Source organism: Nothobranchius furzeri, chromosome 15 (genome assembly GCF_043380555.1).
Source record: "Nothobranchius furzeri strain GRZ-AD chromosome 15, NfurGRZ-RIMD1, whole genome shotgun sequence".
Taxonomy (NCBI): Eukaryota; Metazoa; Chordata; class Actinopteri; order Cyprinodontiformes; family Nothobranchiidae; genus Nothobranchius; species Nothobranchius furzeri.
This window is the reverse complement of record NC_091755.1, coordinates 39,939,661-39,957,696: the sequence shown is the minus strand read 5'-3', so window position 1 is coordinate 39,957,696 and position 18,036 is coordinate 39,939,661. Positions and strand designations below refer to the sequence as shown.

General features: G+C 43.8%; 1 protein-coding gene across 1 annotated transcript; it reads left to right on the top strand.

The window, feature by feature from the left end:
* Window positions 1-11,694: 11,694 nt before the first annotated feature.
* LOC107390441 (N-acetyltransferase family 8 member 3) lies at window positions 11,695-14,324 on the top strand. Its single transcript, XM_015967141.3, has 2 exons — window positions 11,695-11,791; window positions 12,305-14,324. Exons 1-2 carry the CDS (start codon window positions 11,773-11,775, stop codon window positions 13,051-13,053), a joined length of 768 nt encoding a protein of 255 aa, XP_015822627.1. The 5' UTR covers window positions 11,695-11,772; the 3' UTR covers window positions 13,054-14,324.
* Window positions 14,325-18,036: the final 3,712 nt, after the last annotated feature.

The following is an 18,036-nucleotide window of genomic DNA, read 5'->3' as shown; positions in this document are numbered from 1 at the left end:
AGTGTAGATATTTAAGAACAGGAGTGATGTGATCAGTTCTCTTGGCTCTTGTTAAGACCCTAGCAGCAGCATTCTGAATAAGCTACAGCTGCTTCACAGCTTTTTTTGGGAAGACCAGTCAAAAGACCATTGCAATTAGGGGTGCAACGGTACAGGTAGCCCACGGTACGGTCCGTACCTCGGTACTTAGGCCACGGTCCACGGGATGGTTCGGTACATGTTTGTGCAGAAGGAGACAGCGTTTATTCTAAAACATGCATTTTATTTTTCTTCAGAGCGAAAACAGAATGTCACAATTGTAAGGACATCAGTATATGAAATAAGTTAACATTCTCTGCATTGAACACTAATACCCTCTTTCAATTATCACTTGTATGCAATACAAAATATATAAAAAAATTACAAAATGTAAACAAAGACACTTGAAAATATTCTAATGGTTCCCAACCATGATACGTGATACATGAGGTAAGCAATGCAAAAGTAAAAGTGCATTTTGCGTTTTAACAAACAGGAGTTAGCTTGTGCTGTAACATCACAGTATGGAATAAATGAACCAAGTGCTTGGCTGGCTGTGGTGGTGTGGTGAAAAAAGGTGACAACTTTCCTCACTTTCCCAAGCAGGCGGGACACACCGTTGATTGACACAACCCTCTTTGCAGCGAGATTCACAGTGTGAGCAAAACAGCTAATCTGGGGTCCCAGCTCAACAGTTTCATTAACTGCATCAACAATGTTTGGAGCATTATCTGTGGCGACGGGTATAGTTTTGTTTGGCCGCTCCAGCTTCCACTCGGTGACTGCATTTTTATCTCTTCTGCTAAATGCGCACTTGTGTGGCTTTCAAAGAGGGGGCGAGTCTGCAGCACGGCGCTTCATCTCCCAGTCCAGCATGTAGTGAGCCATCACAGTCATGTAGCTCTGCGTTGCCTGAGAAGTCCAACTATCAGTTGTCAGTGCGAGGCTTTCTGCCTTAGCCAAATCACTCTCGATGGCGTTGCACGTTTTGTCGTAAAGACCAGGGATGACGACCTGACTAAAATGTGTGCGACTGGGCACAGAATAACGTCGGTCGAGCGTCTTCAATAAATGTTGAAAACCAAATTTAAAGATTTAAAAGAGCCTGGTGCCTCTTCAAACTCTTTCCTTTCAACTCCACTGCAGCTCGCCATTTCCTCGTGTCTCTTCGTTCTCAGCCAGCCGCCTAACTGTAGTAAGAGTTTGTGAGTGAGGACGCGGATGCACAGTGGTGATTGGACATTAACTTGGGGGTGGGCCTTTCATCTACCTGGACCGGCAAACGCGCATGGTGCCAAGCATGAAATAAAAGAGCAGCGCAAAATCAATGGGAGTACCGAAGTCCCGCGGGACAGGAGGGCGGATTGTCCCGTGCAGGGCGTACCGAACGGTCCGGTATTTTACCGCATACCGTTGCATCCCTAATTGCAATTGTCCAACCTGCTGGAGATGAACGCATGAATGAGTTTCTCCAGGTCGTGTCTGGACATGAGACCTCTGAGTTGTGCTACTTGATGAAGATGATAAAATGCTGATCTAGTTACAGCCTTAATGTGACCAGCAAAGCTCAGGTCTGAATCAAAAATGACACCAAGATTTCTAACCAGGGCCTCTTTTCTACACAAAAATATTCACATTTCCTGCCAAAGGTCCAGTTGTTTGACTGCTGAGTACTGAAGGAATGTTGAGTGCTCCCATCAGCCCTGTTTTCCGAGACCATTCATGTGTGGGGGTGCTATTCAGCCAACTCATAGGTTACCCTCCGAATACTGTCATGAATGGTACCTAATCGTCCTCCCAGAGGAACTCCTCTAACTAGCCAACAACAGATTAGAGATGAACAATGTCTTCTCTAGCTCCAGAACTAAGTGGGTCAGGGAACAGTGAAATTTTACATCAATAACCAAGGAAATGTTAGAAAATCTGACATAAAAAGATCTAAAAACGCTAAAGGAGGTGTCTGATGGTTTATAGTCGAGATAATATAAAAGATAGATTCACATTCTCATAATTCCACTAAAATGCTACGTTTTATATTCTGCTCACAGCAACCTGGCAACTAGCATTCCTGATTATAGCAGCTGGTCTCAGCTGCTGTGCTGAATGATTTAGAGCTTTTCATTACTGGTAGTTCCTGTGCCATTCCATTCATTTGGCTGGGAAAACACCATTTATGGCAAAACCTTTAAAGGAACCAAAGCATAACTTGCTCATCAACCCAACCTGGGAGAAAGAGTGACAGAAAGTAACCGTCTTACTTCAAATCACTCAGTTCAAAGCCAATTTAATGCTTCATGTTAATGATAAGAATTTGCTTTAGTGGTGTGGATCTGATGAGAAACATCTGCCAACAGAGGACACCGGTGGTGCATTTTAGACAAAATGATCTACCTCTAAACACACAAGCAACACAGAAAAGAACATTATTTAATCTTGTTTGATAGCTTGTTTCTAAAATGTATGTGGATTTTGATCTTGGTATGCTAATACAGTATCATCATCATTATCATCTGCTCAAAACATCTTTTCTCAGAAAACTGCATTAATTCCCTTTAGCAGCAGGCCTTGATCCTCGAGGGGCTTTACCTAGCATTTAAGTGATTTCTCTGCTTCAACCGTTCTGGTTTTCATCAGTGACAAACAGCTGTCTGCAGAACTTGAAGACTTCCAGAGAAGGTAAGCATGGATAAGGGTCCCAGATGACCACAGGTAGACACCGCAGCCTTAAGCTGAACTAAAAACTCTGAAGAAGCCGAAGGACAGGCTGATGACGTTGCTGACGTTACTGCGCTACAACAGGCGCTGGTGACCTTTAGCCCAGAGGTTGGTGACTCACCTACCAAAGGCGAGGGGGGTCTCTCTGACTGCACCTGCGCGTCAAACGAGGGCCCTCCGGAGCCTCCACCTGCGCCGAACCCTCGCAAGGCTGCGCCACTCTACAACCTACAACGTCCCTGGTTTCCATTTCCAGGCCTGGTAAAATATGTTTTGTTAGTCGCGTGTTTCGGGCTGCTATCAACCGTAGTTGGTATCCATCACCAGCCACCTCTAACATGTCTGTACGAACCTGGGCCCTCTTCGGGTATCACACTCCGAGACCGCCCAGGTCTACTAATGACTAACTATCGTCTATTTACACAAAATATTTTCGTCAAATTCGACCCCGCTATGGCGTGTACTGATAAGATGAAGAATGCCTTCGGCAACCTCTCTGAAACGGGGGAACACTGGACCCGTACCATGACACAGCATGCAGTAGCTGATGTCAGTCACATTCTTAAGCAGGCACTTAAGTACACAGTTTCTAACAGTGAACTTTCCGGTACCAGCAGTAGACCAAAGCGTTTCCTGGATGGACTTTTCTCAGTTGGTATTGCAATTGGCAATCTTTTAAACTTCACATTCTCCCCAGTCAACTCGGTTGATATGCACACAGTTCGTCGACACGTTGATGAGCTTAGCAGAGAATACCCGGATCTGCGTAAGCAGGTACTGCAGCAGCGACGCGCCCTCAGACAGCTGGGCATGTCTGAAAAACAAACTATGGTGGTACTCAACACTCATAGCGACATTTTGCGCAAAACAACTTCAGCTGTGAATGAGTTGCGTTCCTTTGTGAATGCTGATTATGCTCATACACAGGCGCTAACCGCCTGCTGCTCTTCCCTTTTGCTGGATTACAATAAGTGCTCTTACAAAGATCAATTTGCTGTTTGTAATTATTCCCTACCCGTGGATACGTAAAAGCTTTGCTCCTGCTTCAAATTATTACCCGTGGAGATATAAAGTTGCTGCTGCATCAATTATTGCTTCCATGGAAATATCTGATAATCTACTGACTTGTGTGCTTCCCGAGGAGTATGCAAGACTGTTCTTCGGCGTGGTGTTCGTACCTCACCACTGTTGGCCTCTTCCTGTGAGATTGCGCCCTGCTCTGTTGTCGGGATCCTTCATAACTCTGGTTTGTTCAATGACCAGGTGGTCTCTGGACGGACCACCGTGCCCTTGAAAAAGGGGGGTATGTAACGTGATGAAGGAGCTATTTCTACCCTGACAGCTGTTTCCTTTTGACACAGTGTCAGTGTGCATGAAACAGCCTCAAGGTCATGCATTCACTTCTAAACTGTTTACATTCCAGCGATGAAGACAGAAGAGAATGAACTCTTTTCTTTTAATTAATCAAATAACTCTATTTAAATAAATCTAATCCATCAAAGTGTTAGTCAATAATAACCATGTGACCGATCTGTGAAATCATGATGTTATGTTTAATGTTTTAATAAGTAAATGACTTATTCTAGCCACTAGACACACTGATACACAAAGATAAATAATCATGACACATTCCGGTCGCAGACCCAATCAGAACCTTCACGTCTGAAGCGTGGCAGAGTCTCTATGGTGTTTATTTAATCTATCAGCTGTGATTCGTCCAGAATCGTAAACATCAAGATTAGTAAAACAGAACAACACAATTTTAAGTTCAGTATTCAGTCTTCAGCCAGCTCTCAAGATCCCCTGAAGTTCATCGCATGCTAAGTGAAGTATGGACCAGCCATGTATACTTTTCTTTTTAAGCTAGAACTGCCAAGCTGGGAAATCCTGTCGTTGTTATCAACAAAACAACGGTTCCTTCAGAATAAAAGCTGAACTCGCTAACCCAAAGGGGGGTCCCTTTTGACGCTATGAAACACCTGTCGCTTTTTACCTGGAGACTATCCAAAGACCGGTTTGTCGTGCTGCCGACGCTGTTTCATCGGCTCCAGTACCAGTGGAAGGTCGTGAACCTGGCATCCTGATCTGTACGGAAGTCTCACTGAAGGGTAATGTAGAGCGACACAGATGGCGTCTCATGTTGTTTATGACCACGGTTCAAACATTGATCAGTTAGGAGCAAAACATCATCTCCTACTCAGACTCGCTTCTCCAGAACGGAGGTTCTGAACTGACATCGCACCAACACACACTCCACCTCACATTCCATTCCATGAGCATCCATCACTAGAGAGTTAGTTCTGTTAAACTGCTTAAAATCATTTAGATAACAAATGTTGCTTAAACGTTTGGAGGTCTCTCTTCTCTTGTCTCTCAGAGTCTAGGGTTCTATTAATTTTAAACGGTTCATGCAAAGTGTTTATTTAATTTCCCTGTAATAAAAAGAACCACTCTTCTGATTTAAATAGCCAGTGTCCAGTAGATGGGGCCCATACTAGATATGGGTCTTTAATGTCTCTGGTCATAAATTAAAATGTAACTCTTTAATCCTCCATTACAATGATTCACTCCATGATGTTGAGACCAGGGCTCTGTGGGGGGTCAGACCATCACTTCTTTATGCTGAACATAGATCTGAATGACTTTGGATGTTTGGGGTCACTCATTTAGCATTTTGTAAATTGATAAAAATAAACAATTGTTATTTATATTTCTGAAAGCATATTTAATTTTTCCACACCTGCCTAAAACCTTTGCACAGTGAAAGATAATGATAAATGACTCGCACTTGTACAGCACATCTCAGAGTAAGGACTCCAAAGCGTTTTACACTACAGAGTATCATTCACCCATTCACACACACATTCACACACTGATGGGGATGAGCTACGATGTAGCCACAGCTGCCCTGGGGCGCACTGACAGAGGCGAGGCTGCCGAGCACTGGCGCCACCGGTCCCTCCGACCACCACCAGCAGGCAAGCTGTGTTGTGTCTTGCTCAAGGACACAACAGCAGAACCAGTAACATCCACTTGCTTAAATGTTGTGATGCAAATGTTGTCTATGCAACAGCATCACCCAGAAACCTCCAGAGATGCACGTGTTATCTAGATTTTTGTGGCAGCACGCATTTCAGAACCCACCTTGTCCATCTAAATTCAGAGCACAGCAGATGCAACGGTAAGTAGAAGAAAACAACAACAACTTGTTTTAGGGACAAACTTGCTCAGTAATATTTGGAAAATTAATTACTCAGTGACAAGGACATATAAAGCTCATTATCACTTCCCAATAGGCTGTAGTGAAAACTCTAGAGCCTGCTGTGGCATGCTGGTGCTCAAAAAATATGAACCCTAACCCTAACCCACCATAACCACGGAGCAGTGTTGGTATTCTTGTTTTAATCATTAGATCTTTCACATATTTTCTATCCTTCCTTTGTATTTAATTATAATTATTAGAATAATTAGGGGTGACAGTGGCTCAGGAGTTAGGTGCTCGCCCCGTAATCGGAAGGCTGCAGGTTCGAGCCCGGTTCAGTTTGTCGCTGTCGTCGTGTCCTTGGGCAAGACACTTAACCCCCCATGCCTGCTGGTGGTGTTCAGAGGGACTGGTGGGTGTGTGGATGTCAGTGTCGGTGCACCCCAGAGCAGCTGTGGCTACAGCATAGATCATCACCACCAGGGTGTGAATGGGTGAATGACTGATTGTGTTGTAAAGCAACTTGGGGGGTTCCAGAACTCTAGGAGGTGCTATAGCAAATACAGGCCATTTACCATTTACAATGACACTATTGCTACAACATCACAAAAATAACACAGGTCAAAAATAAGGTCATCACCACCCAAAATGGAGTTTGTAGACTTCTGCTGGGAACAAACTGTTGACAGTAGAGTTCACAACCCCTTAAATGGGTAAAAGTTGTTTCATTCATTGTTGATAACTTTATTAAAGACCTCACTTTGAAAAATAAAGATGAGTCCTGATTTGATTGATGATCTAGCTGCAGCAGAACTACTTCTATAGGATTTTCCTGCGTTCTTTAAATCTAATCTCAGATATTACAAAGTAGCTCATGTGAAACTTTGGTTTTAATGATTACTTTTATAAACTCAGACACAGTTTAACAATTATAAATCGAGTCCAAATGAGTGAAGCATTAGGACATTTTTGAGACATCTGCTTGATGTAACCACAAGGTCTATTTAACTGCTTTCTGTCTCATTTTCAAAGGGAATCTTGTGGTATTTGCTGAAATGTGTGATTGTTAGTTTATGTGTCACTGATTAAGTGTAAATGGACATGGAAATTTGTAAAATTATTGCTTGTTTTTTTCTTTGCCAACTGAAAATGTTTGCTTTCAGGATGAAGAACTCTTTGGGAAAAAGCAGAAACTTCCATGAATCTCTACTTCTTGACAGTAGCTGTACAAAGTTTGAGTTGGATAAAGTGAAGAACAACAATTTTACTGGTTTATGACATTTCAGCTCATTCTCAAATGAAACATATGTGCCAAGTGTATTTGGATTGCAATACTGTTTGTTCCACGGACTAGTTTTGGTTATCTAACCTTCTAGTAATTTCTGTTAACATTTTAAAGTCATTCAGTGACAAATAAAGTTTTTTGAACATTTCTGAATCCGTGTGTAACGGGCATTGGCTGAATCTCCTTTACATAGGAGAGTATCTCAGGATCCCATTGGACTATTTTGGTGATTCTAACCCCTGTTGAAACATGAGCCAATAGAATCTCTTGTTGTAGTTATTTTTTTCCCGGCTGGCTTTTATAAACCAATCACAGGAAGAGATTCGCTGTAAACCAGAAAATTATGGAACTTGGCACTGAAGATTTGTAAAGACTCTCCAGCAGGTAAAAAAAAAAGCCCCGAACAGTCAGGAATCAGTTCAGTTTGATGACTAGGACATAGGATTACATGAACCGAGTGTTATTTTTTTACTATAACTCAGATTATGACCATAAACCAGCAAAGGTAAGACTAAATTTATGTTTTTGACATCACAAAATTAGCTTAGTTTTGATGCCCTGTTAGCATTTAGCTTGATTAGTTTTGCAGGTAGAGTAATGAGACTGATGTTAGAAAGATGTGAGTCTGGGCTTTAATTGAAACTGCTGCTTTGGACAGGGTCATATTGCAATGTCACCACTGTGTGTTTTTCTTGATTGGTGTAATTAGCGTTTGTACAGGCTTTTTCAATTAGCAACTTGTTGTTGCTTATTGGGGGCATTTGATGGTGTGAGGTAGAAAAGGTGGATTATATCGTTGAAATCAGCCTCTTGCCATTATGCATAAATCGGGGAATATCAAGCATGATTTTGGTACAGCTTTGTTACAACTTTACCAGAAGTGTGCATGGATCTGGCATCGGGTCTGTCAGGCTCAGATGGTTTTACATCTGCAACAAACATTGATAAAACCTTAGACATATCTATTCATTAAGAGACTCTTTGAGCTTAATTAAGCCAATTATGTGCCTTTGAAGTTTTTTCTGACAATTATGAAATGTGCCAATCCATCCATCTGTTTCCGTCTGCTTATTCGGGGTCGGGTCATGGAGGTAGCAGCCTAAGCATAGCGGCCCAGACTTCCCTCTGCCCAGCCACTTGGGCCGGCTCCTCCGGGGAATCCTAAAGCGTTCCCTGGCCAGACGAGAAACATAGTCCCACCAGCGTGTCCTGGATCTTCCTTTAGGTTTCCTCCCATTCCAGAAGGCATTCTAACCAGATGCCCGAGCCACCCCATCTGTTTCCTCTCAATGTAGAAGAGCAGCAGATCTACACCGAGACTCACCCAGATGGCTGAGCTTCTCACCATATCTCCTAAAGCCGGGCGTACACTGTGCGACTTTTTCACTTTTTTGAGCCGTTTTTCCAGTCGTGCGAGAATCCGCGAGATCGGGGCGAGTTTTGCGCCGAGCGGTCGTGTAGTGTACAGGGGGTTACGAGAGGCCATTAACACCACGTGACCAGCTGCCGATCAGCAGTCGTAAGGTCGCACGGATTTCTGGAGTGTTTGATATTTCGCTCATCCCTCGTGAGGGTATCGCACTGTTGAAGCGGTGCTGCGAGCAGCTACGATCCAAAAAGTATCAGAACCGCTCACGGCGCATGCGCAATCCTGCACCAACGCCGCTCGCTCGCTATTTCCATAATAACACACGCTGTTCGTTTTTGTTTCTACACGTTTTTTTACTCACAAAGATTGTCAAGAAAGCGTGTTTGTCGTGTTCATGACAAATTAAACTGATCACAAAACACAGATTTACTTTCTTTATTTCGTTTTCCTCATCCAACCCCCATAAATCCCCGTGTGTCCTCCTGCAGCACTCCCGAAGGACAACAGGCAAGACAAGACAAAAAAGTCTGACGTGTTGAGTAAAAACTGCTATTTTTAGCATGTTTTTAGGGCCGACGTGTTGCTATCAGACGTACAGTGTGAGCAGTCAGGTCGCATGCGAGAACTGGGTCTTACAGTGTGAGCACATGACTCGTGAGATCTGCCCTGCGAGGAAGTCGTACAGTTTGAGCTGAAGCTGAACGCTGCGAGTGAAAAAGTCGCACAGTGTACGCCCGGCTTAAGAGGGAGCCAAGACACCCTGTGAAGAAAACAAATTTCGGCCGCTTGTTTCTACAATCTCGTTCTTTTGTTCACTACCCAAACCTCGTGACCACAGGTGAAGGTTAGACCGGTAAATCGAGTGCTTAGCCTTCAGGCTCAGCTCTCTCTTCATCACAACAAACTGATACAACGCCCGCATCGCTGCAGATGCAGCACCAATCCGGCTATCGCTCTTGTGCTCCTTCTTTCCCTCACTCATGAGCAAGACCCTGAGATCCTTAAACTCCTCCACCTGGGGCATGGCCTGGAGAACCCGCTTCCGACTCAAGACCATGGTCTCAGATTTAGAGGAGCTGATTCTCATCCCAGCTGCTTCTCACTCGGCTGCGAGCCCCTACAGTTGTAGGAAGCGTGTAAAGCTATAAATAATTACAATCTCACTCTCATCGTAGACAGGATCTCTGGTAGCAGGAAAAAGTTTTTGCCCAACAAGAGAAGTCGTTTGTAATCTCTTCATATATCTTCCAAGTACTCACATCCAAAAGCGGAGCTTCACTGAGAAACATGTAAAATCTTTTACTGTAATACACGTAATACTCTTTGACATGAGATTGGTCATTTTGAGTTTCATATGCATGCTGAACATGAAAATAATCTTTAATCCCTATTTCCCGCATTAGCCAGGCTTTCCACCGGTGAAGTGATGCCACTCTACGCTTCCGGGACGGGTCCCAAAGCGTGTGGACATGTGGCCAGTGGAAACCCTCATGGACTATAAAAGTAGCTAACTGCATCGCACTACGCCTCACAGACATTATACAGTGCTCTCAGGGCTTGTGGAAAGCTGTGAAACGGTCGGGTCAGAAAAAGCCAATCCCTTCCATGTCACGGGAAAGTATTCGCATTTATGGATTCACCCACCTTTGTTTGTGACCATGGAAGGCTGTGTGGAGTTGGAGGGGAGAGCAGAGTGCATCTCGGCTACTGTAAGCTAACCATTAGCATTAGCAACCCCCCAACATGGCAGAACATTTTCAGGCTTGTATTTAGAGTCACGCTGATGTTAGCCAATCAGAGGTGAGAATCTGCAACTCATGAATGCTAATGACTGAGACTGAGAATCCTGCTGTTTCCCGTCCCCCGGTCCTCTGGCTAACTTCTGCCTCCTGAGACAAAAACTCCAGAGCTTTTGTTTCCACAGACAATAACTCACATGGCATCCATTTATACCAGAGACCACAGGACATTTATTGAAATACTGAGTATATGCCTACTTTAAAACGGTACTATTCTCCAAATTTCACCCTCGGACGGAGGAAAAGTACTAGATTCACCTGCTTAAAACTTTTTAAATAACTATAATGTGAACTTGACAGCAATTATAAGGTTTGGAAAACAATGTCACATTAGTGTTTATTAAGTTTGGCTAATATGAGAGTTTTTAATAAGGCAGCAATTCCTGAACAGATGCTCTGTAAGCTCTGGGTTATAGCATTAACTCTAACATATCAACACACACAGAATGACTTTAAATAATGTGCTTTCTGTGCTAATAATGATACATTTGAGAGGAACATTATGGGGAGGATTATTATGAGTTCAAATGAATTTTAACTCAGATTACTGATATTTTTCATAAAAACATGTTTGGTGTGTTCCTCCTTAAATCAAATAATTCTCTAACTCCACATTCATCAGTTGTGATTACAGCTGTTTGAAGTTTAGAAGTTCAGAACCTACAGGTGAAACGTCTCGAGGTGGTTCCAGACGAACTCGACCTTCCGGCACTCACAGATTCATGAGGCGGTGCTATTGATTTAAGCAGGTGTAAAGGCCCTTCTCCTGCCAAGTCAAATTAAATCATATCCAAGGGCTACCAGATTATTGCACCAGACACCAACACCGCAGGACACCTTCATGCAGAAGGCCAGACTATATTAATAATGCTTTCACCCAGGACTGCAGGAAGGACATTGTCTGGACCAGTTCAGACGATTCTGGAGAGAAAACCACAAAAATGCAAGCACGAAGGAATTTTTAGGAACATTTTGGTCCTGGAAATAATAGAGAGCCAGAGTTGCGTTCTACTCAGTTTTCTGATTTTATAAACTCGGGAGATTTATTCATTCTCCTAATGAATTCTGGTGATGAAACTTTTTATTCAGCTGGCTGAGCCAGTTAAGTTCAGGAGACAACCAAACGGCACACGTTTATGAATTGGTATCATTTTTTAATCGTGCAATTTTGTATGAAAAGTGTTCATTGCTTCACGTGAAGTCCTTTGAGGTGTGTGTGTGTGTGTGTGTGTGTGTGTGTGTGTGTGTGTGTGTGTGTGTGTGTGTGTGTGTGTGTGTTCTTTTCGTGAACAGCTGATTATTAAATTCTGTCGCTTAAGTCCAGGCAGCACGGCGACAGCACTAAGTCCTTCAGTCTGAGCGATAGACGAGGGGGAGAGTCAGCATGGCCCACAAAGACAGCTGTAAGTTTCTTGCTTTGTTGATGCTCTTCTGTGTCTTTCTCTTGTAGCAGAGGCGATTATTATCGAGATTACTGATCCAACAGCAATGATGCAAATTATTAGGATCATTAACAAGCCTAGACGACAGGAAACTGCACTGAAACTGGGGACCTTTTGTTTGTTGCCTTCAGAGCTCACATTGATTGGATTTCCATCAGTAGCACATTTGACACCTAAATGTATTCCATCCCATAATGACTCATGCTTGACATATGAAAGAGAAATAAAGACATAATAGTTTCACTTGCATATGTACTAACATGTACTTGTCATATAAACGTAGGTTTTGTATTAAAGTGGAAAACAACTTGATCAGGAAGCATATTGTTATCTACTGTGTAAGTTAATTTTTAAAGTTTGGTAAAGTTTTTCAGCACATTGTGAAATCTAGCAGCGATTGCAGCAACAGGCGGATTAGCCTCATTCATCCATTTCTCCCCCTCCCTTCCCTTTCCTCTCTTTTTCTCCATATAGCAATTCAGTTTTCCATCAGGGAATTTCAACCCGCCGATCAACATGTGGTCATGTCAATGTTTCACGAGGGGATTCTGGAACATGTCTACCCAGCTTTTTTCAAGGCCATGAGCAATTCAGACCACATCGGCGTGGCTCTGAGCATTTCTGTGGCTGGCTACATTTTAGGAGGCAGTTCCTACTTCCAAGCTTTCCTCTTTGGTGCTGCGTGGGCTGGCCTCATTTATTACTGCTGTCGTGAAATATATGAAGAGTACATGACGGTGAGACTAAACACAGACATGGCCAACATTCAAGCCACCTATCTGGAAAACCCAGATAACAGCTTCTGGGTGGCGGAAGCAGATGTCAAAGGCCAGGCCAAGGTGGTGGGGATGTTGGCGGTGAGGGGGAGAAAAGGAAAGAGAGAAGATGAAAGATTTGATGAGTGCAATGGAGGAATGAGGAACACAGAGTTCACTCAGGAGACTGGGAATGGACGTTATGGAGAGATATCTCATGTCATTGTGATGTTTCCATGGCGCCGCAGTAACCTGGGCTCACAGTTGACACGAAAGGCTTTGGATTTCTGTAAGGAAAGAGGCTTTTCTCGCCTTTCAGTGGCAGTCAGCTCACCACAGGCAGCTGCTATTTCCATGTTCCAGAAATTAGGCTTCATTCAAACAATTTCTCACCACAGCACGCATGTAAATCGGTGGTTCTCCAAGCTAGCCAGAATAAACATGGTGGAACTGGAGAAGAATATCTGAACATCACCAATAAGTGATACTATAACAGTGACCAAATGTTCCGAGAATAACACCAGTGTTGGTTTCCACAAATCTTCCTCCTTTAGTGTTTTTAGGTTGTCTATCAGATGTTACCGTGGTCACTGAAGTAAAATTTATATAATAATGTTCCCTGATCCACTTAGTGCTGTAAATGACACCGTTCATCCATAATCTGTTGTCGGCTAGCCTGAGGAGTTCCTCTGCGAGGATGTCTAGGTTCCATTCTTTGTTCATGGCTGCATTCTGAGGCTTACCCCGGTTTCTCACTAGAAGCATCAGCAGCGCGAAACGGCAGCAGAACGGTTTACTCGCAAACTTCAAAGCAGCGCTTTTCACACTGGGAGTCTTGGCAGTGGCACGGCTTCCCTGCTGTGCTCTTTACTGGACTCGTGAGATCACAAGATCCCTCGAGACTTCAGGTCACGGTTTGTTTCTGCAATCTGCCATTAAGCCAAAAAGAAGGACATCCCGTCTGATATCTCTGTTTGACGTCACATATGATGTTGTTCCTTTCCACTGCGAGGATTAAAGCCATGAAAAACACCGCTGCACTTGTGGAACACTGCTGGGAGTAAATAAGCTGTTGGGTCACACATAAGCTTCATTCACATGAAATTGCACCTTTGTTACATTTGTACTGTGTTAGTTATCCAATTGAATTTTCTTTAGTTCTTCGTTGTACACAGAGAGATAAGGGTTTGTGTTCCCTTTGCTGACATGTTTTGTCATTCATGTCACGTCAGCAAAGGTAACAACAAGCCCTTTTCACTCCGTGTACAACGAAGAACTAAAGAAAATTACATAGAAATAGCATCGATAGCAGTACTTTTATTTTGAAAATTACTGGGTATTTTACACGGAAACTGTGTGATTTCCTGTCTAGCTCTAATTAACTGCGGAAGCTGACATAAGCGGCTCGCGGCAACAATAGAACCTGATCCAATCTTTAGCGTTATGCTGGAAATTGCCGCGTTGCTGCTGGTTTGAAACACTCCCCAGACTATAATGGATTATTTCTGAAGCCGTGACATTCTGCTGCCGTTCCACGCGGCTGATGCGTTCAGTGTGAAACCGGGGTGAGCACTCTTGGCTGAAAACCAACCCTACACATGATTGGTCTCTGAATGCTTTACTGATCTCTATTCTGAGTTTATGCAAACTGCCTGAAACTTTGTGACATGTAATGTTTGTCATTTTCTAAATCTTTGCGCATGGACATAAACACAGTAAAAATCTGATTTTTCACTTGACCCAAGGTATATCAGCAAATTTATTGTTTTTATTTTTTCATTTAATAAATAAAAATGTTTCTTAACTGGTCATTCATATTCATAGCTCACTATCTAGCAAGTCTGTAGGAACAGGTTCCCTCCAATTAGCATTCTGAGGGGTTTGGACTTGTTCATACCTTCATGTAATATGTATTCACCTGACTCATTCATACACTTAGAGAACAATGAGTTCATTAGTCAACTTCTAAGTTTGTCAAATGAGCTTATTATTAACTAACAGAGGGTAAATACCTCTCTTAGCAGCTCATATTGAATTGATCGCAGGTTGTTAAGCAAAATCACATTTAATTATGCATTGTTCCCCTGACCACTGCAGAGAATAAAACAATTGTACAAATGGAGATATTTAGTCATATGAAAATAGAAAAAAATTCTCCTAAGCCTCATTCCAGGGAGAAGCTGAATCCCTCTGCCTCACAGGAATTAATGCCAGCTGACTTCTAAGACCTCACGACTCTTTGCCTAAAATACCAATGAAAAATGCAGTAGTATCAGGATATCAGAGGGTTTTAAATTCTTTGGAGCTAAAAGAGCTCTGGGAGGGAATGCGTGTGGCATGAAAAGAGGAGAAAGGCTTCACTGTGCTGCAGTGAAGTTCAGTCATCAGACACAGAGCAAAAACTAAGATTATTGAAAACAAACAATGCCTCTCTGTTTCTGTGTTTGTGGTCTTATGGCATGGGCTAATTATAACAGATGTCATAGCAGGAACTGAAGAATTACCTATTTTTTACAAAGCAGGTTTTAGGTAGCAGCAAGCATCAAGTGGCATTAGCTGAAAGTGTAGATTTACAGATTTCTCAACATGCATTGCCTAAGAAATCCCCTGAAAGGTGATTACAGTTTCCAGCAAATTATCACTGCCACACAGTACCAGCTTATCATGGATGAGGGGACGTGTTACCAAGCAGGAAGCCTACAAGGTAAAACATCAAGCAGCCAAAGTGTGCAAGGACAGGTGTGGACTAAATGAACGTGAAGAGGGAGTGGTGGATGGATGGAGCAGCTTGGCAGTGAGATGCACACACCATCAGAGGCCTTCTGGCATCAATCATTCCTGCTGAGGCCGTCGGAACAACATTCGGCTGGTGGCCAGTGAGCAGGTGCTGAACTCGCCAAAGGAAGATGAGAGTAAATACTGGCCAAACTGTTGTCATCCTCGCACAATTACCAGTATAACCAGCCTCAAGGTAATGGCAGCTTGATTGCTATTCCTCTCTCACACACGTCACACACACATACATACACACACACACACACACACACACACACACACACATACATACACACACACACACACACACACACACACACACACACACACACACACACACACACACACACACACACACACACACACCTGTTGACATTTTTGTGGGACAACATGCTAAGAAGAAAAGGCTTCCTGTGTCTAGGATGCTGCCAAAATGATGCAAATATCCTTCTCTAAATGAACGAATTTTTAGCATAGCATAGCATAGCATAGTTTATTTATATAGCACATTTAAAATGCAGCTTGGGAGCTGCCCAAAGTGCTGCACAGGCTAAAACAAAACACTAATGTTAAGATGACACTTCTATATTAATGAGGTTTTATTTGCTATTCTACAACATAACAGCAATAAAGACAGAAAATTAGCCTTCAACATGCAGAACCCTAACCCTCTTCAACCAGAGGTCCGTAGACATGCGTGGGACTGGTCATTATGATGAAGATACTAATCCTAATACTTCTGAATACTTTAAGACCAGGAGTTTTTTAAACAATATTCTACAACAGATTAAATAATGAATTTAAAATATAAAAACTGAAACAAAAATTTCAGATAATTTTCCAGGTGGGAGTCCACCATCACCTCCATCATAAAACAAGCCCAGCAAAGGATGTGCTTCCTGAGGCAGCTGAAGAAATTGAAGCTATCAGTACAGTCGATGAGGCAGTTCTACACCGCAGTCCATCCTCGCCTCTTCAATCATTGTGTGGTATGCTGGAGCCACCATCAGGGACAAGAAGAGGCTGCAGAGTGCCGTACGCTCTGCTGAGAAGGTCATTGGCTGCAAACTCCCCCTCATGCAGGACCTGTACACCTCTAGGACATTGGGGGCATGCAGGTCTCACAGGATCACAGCTGACCCGTCTCCCCCTCGACAGTCTCTGCGACTCGCTCCCATCTGGCAGGAGGCTCCGATCCATTCGGACCAGAACCTTTTAACACAAAAACAGTTTCTTCCCCTCTGCGGTCCAACTCATGAGCCACAATTGTAGACCGCCGACAATAGCTGCTTTGTTTCAGTCACATGACCCTGTGTTTGCGACGATGCGGTGTGGGTGGCGGCGGACCACGTGTGGTGGAGCTGACCCAGGAGGCAGAAATGCAGGCTCAGATAACATAAAACGGATTTAATGACTGAGGATACAGCAGGAGCAACGAGACAAGGTGGAGACACAACAACAATGATCCGACAAGGACACATGCAAAACGGGAGGTATAAATACACAGGGAACAATCAGGAACACGTGGGCAGGTGAGTCCAGTAAATAACTAATCAGGGGCAGGAGAGAGCAAGAGTCAGAGGGGTAGGAGCAGATCCAGACAGTGTTCTGTTTGCACCTGAACTGACCCACTCTGACCAGTACCAACACTGACTTGTATAAAGTAGCTGCTTCCCTTATTGTCTCCCTATATAATTATCGTTTCATTGTGTTTACTTCTTCATTCTAATTTAGCTTATCATTAATTTGTTCTTGCACCAAGTACCGCAGCAGTTTCCTAATGTTGTGATGGCGATTAAACCCTTCTGACTCTGATTCTAAACATCATTAATAATTATTATCTAGCCTCCAGAGAGTTTTCCTGTTAACAACTTCAACTTTTTGAAGTCCCTGGGACGAGTGCTAGATAGTGCTCCATCAGGGGACTCCATTGTCCTGCTGGGGGACTTCAATGCTCACGTGGGCAATGACAGCTTGACCTGGAGGGGTGTGATTGGGAGGAACGGCCCACCTAATCTGAACTCGAGCGGTGTTTTGTTATTGGACTTCTGTGCAAGCCGCAGTTTGGCCATAACGAACACCATGTTCGAACATAAGGATGCCCACCGGTACACTTGGTACCAGGGCAGCCTAGGTCGCAGGTCGATGATAGACTTTGTAGTCGTATCATCTGACCTGCGGCCGTATGTTTTGGACACCCGAGTGAAGAGAGGGGCGGAGCTGTCAACTGATCACCACCTGGTGGTGAGTTGGATCAGATGGCAAGGGAACATGCCGCGTAGACCTGGCAGACCCAAACGCATAGTGAGGGTCTGCTGGGAATGCCTGGCAGAAGAACCTGTCAAGACGGTCTTCAACTCCCACCTCCGGCAGAGCTTTGACCACGTCCCGAGAGCAGTGGGGGACATTGAGTCCGAGTGGGCCTTGTTCCACTCTGCGATTGTCGAGGCGGCTGTTGCTAGCTGTGGTCGTAAGGTGTCCGGTGCCAGTCGTGGTGGCAACCCCCATACCCGCTGGTGGACACCAGAGGTTCGGGGAGCCGTCAGGCTGAAGAAGGAGGCCTACAGGGCGTGGCTGGTCTGTGGGTCTCAGAAGGCAGCAGACAGGTACCGGATAGCCAAGTGGGGTGCAGCAGTGGCAGTTGCCGAGGCAAAATCTCGGGCGTGGGAGGAGTTT